This window comes from Lepidochelys kempii, chromosome 3, assembly GCF_965140265.1.
Source record: "Lepidochelys kempii isolate rLepKem1 chromosome 3, rLepKem1.hap2, whole genome shotgun sequence".
NCBI classification, from domain to species: domain Eukaryota; kingdom Metazoa; phylum Chordata; order Testudines; family Cheloniidae; genus Lepidochelys; species Lepidochelys kempii.
This window is the reverse complement of record NC_133258.1, coordinates 103,995,915-104,003,780: the sequence shown is the minus strand read 5'-3', so window position 1 is coordinate 104,003,780 and position 7,866 is coordinate 103,995,915. Positions and strand designations below refer to the sequence as shown.

Below are 7,866 nucleotides of genomic sequence, written 5' to 3'. Positions count from 1 at the left end.
ATCTCTCCGATTATATGGGCGGGAAAGCCATTCAGTCAGAATGTTTTAGAAATAGTTCGTGATTTAGTGAAATGAACTGGGTTCGTTTTCAGCTTTCTTTACAGTTCTCCATGTACATAACCATTATATTTTAAAATATGTCCAAAATATGTAGGTGTTATTTCTTTTAATCTATATAGTATCTAAGACCAAATAAAATTTGTTTGGAATATTTGTACTTTTATATTTTGGTTATCTTGTTACATTAGTTTTATCTAGGGAGCAGTTTACGCTTGAAAATTGTTCTAGTTACTCTTCACTTATTTGTGACTGTTTGGTTTTCTCTCATCTGTTTATTAGGCAAGTAGCACAGGATCATTTATAAGTAGGGATGGACCAAGGAGTTGCTATTTGGATCTAGATTCAAATTATGTTTAAAACAGGGATTGGATTAGGATTCAAGTTTGATGGCCTTGAGATCACATGAATAGTACTCACGAGATTTCAGACCAAAAACTCTGATATAGCATTGAAATCAATAAGATTTAAGAACATGCTTAAAGTTAAGCCGTTCTTAAGTACTTTGCCAAACTGGAACTATAATGAAAAGAGTTCTCACGAAATGTATTCAATGTCTAAACCAGAACTAGAAAAAAAGCCCCTTTTTGCTGTAGGGTCTGACCTGGAACCAAAACTATAAGGGTAGATTCAGATCTGGGCATTTGGATCAGAATAACTGACAAAAAAAATTCATCGGGTTTGAGATTTGAAGTCCTGGTTTTGACCCACCTTCATCTGAAGACAGAAGATTTTAAATGGAGGAAAAAATCAGTCTTCTTTAAAATATTGTTTTTTGTTACTAGACCATAGTATCAAATGTAGGTGGGCATGGGGTATAATGGTGTCAGCTTTGTAGACCGTTACTGTAACATTTTTAACCATCTGCACAGTCGAGGCTGTTTGACTATTCCAGGATGGTAGAATTAGGAGTTGTAAAAGTCTTACTTACATTAAAATAATAACAAGCATTATGAAGTGGAGAGTCATAAATTTTCATATTGTTGGGAACTGAAAATATTCACCTCATCGCCTCAGTCAGTAGTTCATAGTGCCACAATCAAGTGCTCTGTAGCAAATTTGTCCATGACATTAAGCACTGCATCACAAATACAGATTTAGTCATTAAGTTTCAGTTTCTTACATTCTTTTCTCTTCACTTTTTTATCTCATTCCTAACAGGAAATGCCCTATTTTACTTCTTGCCAAAGTCTTAAACATTGTTTCCAGTTTGGTAAAATTCCCAATAAAATAGAAAAATACTGGTTTAGGCTTCCAAGTAAGGCTGTGGAATCTCTCATCAGAGGGTTTTTAAGAACAGGTTAGACAAACATCTGTCAGGGATGGTCTTGATATACTTGGTCCTGCCTCAGCATGGGAGACTGGACTAGATGCCCTCTCGAGGTTGCTTCCAGCCCTACATTTCTGTGATTTTATGAAAAACAGATTCTAATTTTATCACAAGTTTGCAAAGTGAACTGTATTTAGGCTTGGAAGGATTAGATTTTTATTGGTAATTGTTAGTAAATGTCGATTTCACCGTATGCAGTGTTGTTGTAGTTGTGTTGCTCCCGGGATATTCGAAAGACAAGGTTGGGGAAGGAATATCTTTTATTGGACCAGCTTCTGCTGGTGAGAGAGACCAACTTTCCAGCTTACACAGAGCTCTTCTTCAGGTCTGGGAAATGTACTTAGAGTGTCACAGCTAAATACAGGGTGGAACAAATTTTTTAGCATAAATAGTTAACATACATTTCAAGGAACCATTCAAGGTGAAATGGCCCATTAACACTCCTCTAGTAATAGGGAGGAAAGGAAGGGGAGGGCTGTTAGTGAGTTATAGATTGGATTTATGGCTTATTACAACAGTGTCTCTATTCAGTCCATGATTTTTAGTATCTAGCAAAGTTATGAATTTAAGCTCCCAGGCTGGTCTTTTGAAAAAGTGTTGTGCAGTTTTCCTTTGAGGAGGAGGAGGACTGATTGGTCAGATATCGAGGGATTGCTTTGTGGAGAAAATGTTGCCGCACAGGAGGTAGGGTGTTTTTGTCTTTTATCATTTTCCTGTGTGAGTTCATTCGAGAGCATCGTGATTGTCTGGTTTCACCCACATAGTTGTTGTTGTTGGAGCGTTTAATGCACTGCATGAGGTACACCACGTGTTGTGATAGGCATGTCTTTGGACCCATGGATCTTGAAAGGTGTGTTGCGGGGAATGTTAATCATTGTGGCAGTGGAGATACGTCTGCAGGTTTTGCATTTGTTGTTCTGGCTGGGTCTGGTGCTGCGTTGAGTTGGTGTGTCTTGGTCTGTGGGGAGTTTGCTTCTGATGATGTGTTTGGAGAGGTTGGGGATTGTATGAAGGCCAGAAGATGGAGTTTGAAGATACCCTCTATGGATTCCTGTGTGCTAAGCAACAACTAGGGGTGTGCTGTCAGAGGAGGGTTTATTTCTGTATTGAAGTAGGTTCTCTTGGTGTATTGGGGTGGCCCATTCCATGATGCAATCTACTTCTCTGGTGGAGTGTTCCTGTTTGGTGAAGGAGGTGTTAAGGTGTATATCCCGGACTTTCTCCTCAGAGCACATTCTGTGATATCTGAGTGCCTGGCTGTAGAAAACAGATTTTTTGGTATTTTTGGGGTGGTTACTGGATCTGTGAGGGCAGATATAGTGATGCATGGGTTTCTTGTATACAGCTGTATGGAGGGTTTCATCGTTGAAGCTGATTGTGGTGTCCAAGAAGTTGATGCTAGTGTAGGAGCGTTCCAGAGAGAGTTTAATGGACGGGTGGTGGTGGTTGAAGGTGTGGTGAGGAGTGGAGTTTGGAATACTAAAGTTGTAGTAATAGTCACAGGGAAGAAGTCATATGATGGGTGGGGCAACTCATCCCAGTATTGGTGCTAGGGTCATCAGAGAGACTGAAGGGAGGTAGCTTGTACTTCCCCTACTTAGGGGGGCTTCTGGATCTGCTTCAGCTCCTGGTACAAGTTTGGCCAGCACTCTGAGGTGCTTTAAGCCATACCTCCACTGCCATATACTCCGTGAGCTGTGTGGCAGTGGAGAATCGCTAGGGAACAGGGACTGCACCAGGCACACCTACTCCCACCCCAGGTCCCTGCAGAACACCCCCAAAGCATATAGTGATAGGCACACCCAAGCATCCCGCTGGAGTATCCCACCCCTTTTCCACTGGACACTCACAGAATTCACAGATCCACTGTTCCCAAAGGATAGTACACCCCAGCATACCAGTTTTGTCTTTGGATCACCGTTCTCCTTAAAACATAGCACTTAGATATGTTTATAATGAAAACAAGTGTATTTATTTAACAAAGCATAGAGATTCTTTACAAGATTGCACTTGTACGTACACACACACACACACAGATAGATAAATATAAAAAGTGTGTGTGTGTGTATGTATATGTGTGTGTGTGTGTGTATACATATATAAAAATCCCAAATGAAGGAGAAACTTTCCAGCGTTCATGGTAAGAAACTTTGCTGAACACATGTGGGAGCAGATGCTCAGCAGAACAGTGGCACAGAACTCTTACATCACTCCATCCAGTATAGTTATTCCCACATCTTAAACAGTTAAAAAGCTCTGGTACCATTTAGGCTTTTTTAAATCTCTGGGTATGCATACCTGCTGAGAGGTGGTCCAAACAGGTGCTGGGATATACTACAGTCCTTGTAAAGATTGCATCTGATGACATTTGTTGTGAAATTTATAATTGCAGCCTCAAAGCCTAGAGGAAGAGGGTGTTTTCTCCAAAATTCTACTTCAACTAAGAACGTTCAAAATGTTGGAGTGACAATTTTGGAATTGTGGTTTTGTTACCCAAAGCATGCCATGGAAAATTGACTTGTGCATGTTCTCTGATTGTAAAATGAAAGTTGCATAATCCAACTGAACCATCCTTAACAAAATAGCATGAAGCCTGGCCATTCTATTGTACTAATTCTCCAATATAATGCCATAAAAATTAGCAGTGATTCAGTTGAACACTCACCACTAAATGTAACATTGATTATAAACCTGATACCAACTCTCTGTATATTTCAGTTTGTCTAGTAAATGCTCAGCTGATTTACAGTCACTAATTTTATGACATGCTTAAGCATGGACATATTTGTAAAACTCCAGACTTTACTTAACCACTCAGGTACAAATTCTGCCTTCAGGTAATCAAATGCAACCCACAAAGACTTATGTGGGATTTATATACAGTTACATGAAGGCAAAATTTAGCCTTAAATCATAGCAGTTAACTAACACAATACAACTTGAATTCTGTCATCAATCTCCAATGGTTTTTTATAAGCACTCCATGCCCCATTCTTAAAAAAAATTAACAACACTCACACACAAATACAGCCATGCTTTTGGTGCCTTAAATAGACTAGCTTGTGCATGTTACATTTTCCTAAAAAAGCACTATTTAGACATGCTACAAGGTGGGGGTTTTGTTTATTTGTTTTGGGGGGGTTTTTAGGAAGGGGAGACAATATGTCCATGTTAACTGTTATATTTCAAACACAATTTATACAATGGGCATGATTGTTATTTACCCTATGGCCCCTTACCCTGACATTGTAGTATGAAAGTGTGGTAGTTTGGATGACACCCAACCCCAGTGAGTTCATTACTCTATTTATTACTAATTACTATAATTTTCTTCCTCGGAGTTCACTGTTCTTCACTAGTGAACATGTTGCCCTTTACATCTTTCATATTCTAATTCCAGTGCTCTTTCTCTTTAGTTAGGTAGCTCCAGGCACTTTAGTGATATGGGTACTATGAAATAATGAATACAGACACTGAATAGTAATAGAATATTGTTAATATCAAAGAGCATAGCATAGTTTGCATATAAAATATGTGTTTGGAGGAATGTGTGTTTAATAAAACCTGGTTTTTACATAAATAAAATCTCTCACACACAGTGCTTACTGTGTGTTCAAAAAGATACATGCAAAGTTTAGCTAGTATTGGGTATTTTATCAGCCATGTACATGGTAGGAATGTAGGTGTAGCCATTAAACATTTTGATAGAGTAAGTTGACATGTTTTTTTCAAACCTTTTTCTAGACCGTACTGATTTCCATTATCAAAACATTAAGGCCGTATAAAGTACATGATTCCACCGGGTCATTATGTGTTAGGTGGAACTGCAAGTGGTAGAAAATATTGGCTATGAGAAGTAATAACAAAAAAAAAAAGTTACCCTTTCTGAGGGATGAGGCTGCAGGCTAGGATAGCATTTCATGAGGTGAGTAAATAAAATGTTAACTGCCTTTGCGGCTGATAACCATCTTAAGGAGCTCCTGAGTTTCTTCTGTCTGTTGACGGATTTGCTCAAGATGCTCTATCAATTGACTCTGGCTGAATGCAGATGAAAATTCTGGATCTGAGAACAGAGGAAAACCAGGGTATGATTGTGCAGCCCACATAACTGAAGTGGTCTATCCACACACACACTCTTCCCTTAAAATTTCTTTAGAAATTAATTTTTTTTTTGTTTGCACACTGGATAGAAAGGTACGCAGTTGAGTTATTATTCATGATACAAATGCACTATAGTTTCCCTTAAAATCCATCCTATGTAAACAATATCTCCTTACCACACAAGGGAGAATGATGACTCTATCTTTAGCCATCTGAGCACTGGGCCTTCTGCATCAGTGGAAAGTAGCACACAAACCTTCCCACAAAGGTGAGGAGCTGAGTCCAGTGTTGAATACAGCCTCCCACATAACAGCAAAGAAGGAAACAACTAGGCTGCTGAACTGGCTGACAGTTCCTATTGTTTTGTTTTTTACTATTTTGGAAGCAATTCTTTCAACTTCTTTCTACTTCCCCATCCCCCCAAAATACTATAAAAATGTTAAGGGGCTCAGTCAAAACTAGTAGCCCTAATTTATGAGATCTACTAGTTTTAGTCTGGTTTGGTAGGCATTCCTGATCAGACATTTGAGAACAGAACAGTGGTACCTTTCAGCAGTCTACATGCCAAGTATTTTAGGCCCATCCGCCTGGAAAAATGTCCATAAATAAAAAAGCAAAATGGTGGTAAAGACCATTATTCATTCTCTCAGCTCTTGTGCTAAGGCTAATAATTTACTGCGAATGAGTGAAAATGTAATGAACAAGCACTAACCAGGAGGTTATTGGGTGTGTTCTTTGTCCATTTTGACATTTTTCTAAGACAAAGAGCAAGTCCTGTTCCATCTGGGCAAATATCCATACACAGAGTTTCTATTTCCCATTGACTGGCTATACTGTCCCAATAAAGCCTATTCCATTTTCAAAAAGTAAAATGGCACCAGTTTGCCTTTATTTTAGAAAAATCATTTTGGTAAGTGTGTCTTAAAAGAGCCAAGGTAATTGCTACCCATGAGGCTACTCTCTCTCTCTCTGATTCAGTGAATAGAGCTAATCCCCAGTAGGCAGTAGCACTGTCAGTTACACTTACTGTAAGCAATGCTTTTTTACCAGGCAGTGACTGTATTACTTTGATATGAGTGGACTGGGCAGAATTCAATTTTTATTTCTTGGTTATTTTGACAGGTAATATCAATTTTTTTAAATGATTGATTTATAGTTTGTTGTGCAAAATTCTGGGGTTTAGACATTTTATTTTTATTGATTTCAATGTTTACGGTTGCAGGAAATGATGGAGGAGGGTCAGATAGTTATTATTTAATGACAGTCACTGTTGAGATTCAAAACGTTAAAACTTTATAATAGTTAAAACACAAATTGTCAATATCACATGTCAAAATATACAAAGTAAATTTCCTTAAATCAAACTCCAATAATTTCTCAAACAGCATTTATCTTTCTTTGCTTATCTGTAAATTATGATTATTATCTCTGCTAATAATTTTTTCATTGGTTTGTGTGTGCACAGCAAAATCAACATTTACTGATAAAAATCTAATCCTTCCAAGCCTGGATATGAGCAGTTAGGATTGAGCTGTGCCTTGCAGTCTAGGTACTGGTAGTGAGCACTGTTGAATCAAGGGACATACCTTCTAGTAGTTTGCCCAGTGTAGAAATTCCCAGCTGCTGAAAGCGAATCTCTTGGTGGTTGAGAAAATTCATGAGGTAGCGTTGGACTTCCTCCATGTGGCATTTCAGCAGAGACCTCACTTTATCTACATCAATGGGGGTAGGGTGAGAGAGGCAGAAACAACTTAAAGTGAACACTTATTTGTTATGGGTTTCATAAGGCAACATTTTTAATCAAATGAGGAATTTGATACTATTTCAAAATGTGTGTTGACTCAGCTATTTCCTCTCCCTTTCCCAACTACACATTGTGTTCCAATTTTAATGGATAATAAAATAACTGTTATAAACCCATTAGTGTCAATAATGTAGTTAAAATTGTATGCAAGGTTTCAACTGACCCAGCTGCTGCCCTAGGAGCCTGATATACGGTACTTGTAGAGTGTACTTCTCAAACTATTGATCAGCCTTTCACACTCTCACCTAGTCTGTAAATATTTCAAAAGCTCCGTGCATGGTTAGTGCTTGCAGACAGCATTTGTTTCTCTGGATAAGATTCTTCTTTAGTGTAAGATGTTTGATGTGGGGATTGAGGTAGGTTTGAATTTTTTCCCTTGCTAGAAACTTTCATTCCAGACTCTAATATCTGTCAGGTCAGAGTGGGAGAGAATTTGGAATTTAACTACCCCTTTCATTGGAGAGAGGTGTCGAATAAGATTGAATATTTTTGCTCCATTTCTGTTGTTTATATAATATATATAAATCCTATTTTGGAAGTTGAAAAGATCTAAATTTTATGGAGCAAGTACATT

General features: G+C 38.2%; 1 protein-coding gene across 1 annotated transcript in view; it reads right to left on the bottom strand.

Moving 5' to 3' along the window:
• Nucleotides 1-4,943: 4,943 nt before the first annotated feature.
• Nucleotides 4,944-7,866, bottom strand: part of LOC140909046 (uncharacterized) — a 46,309-nt gene continuing 43,386 nt past the window's right edge. Inside the window, exons 13-14 of the mRNA XM_073337409.1 lie at nt 7,075-7,200; nt 4,944-5,450 (exon numbers count right to left, since the gene is read on the bottom strand). Of these exons, the coding sequence (XP_073193510.1) occupies nt 5,329-5,450; nt 7,075-7,200 (248 nt within the window). The 3' untranslated portion in view covers nt 4,944-5,328. The remainder of the gene's footprint in view (nt 5,451-7,074; nt 7,201-7,866) is intronic.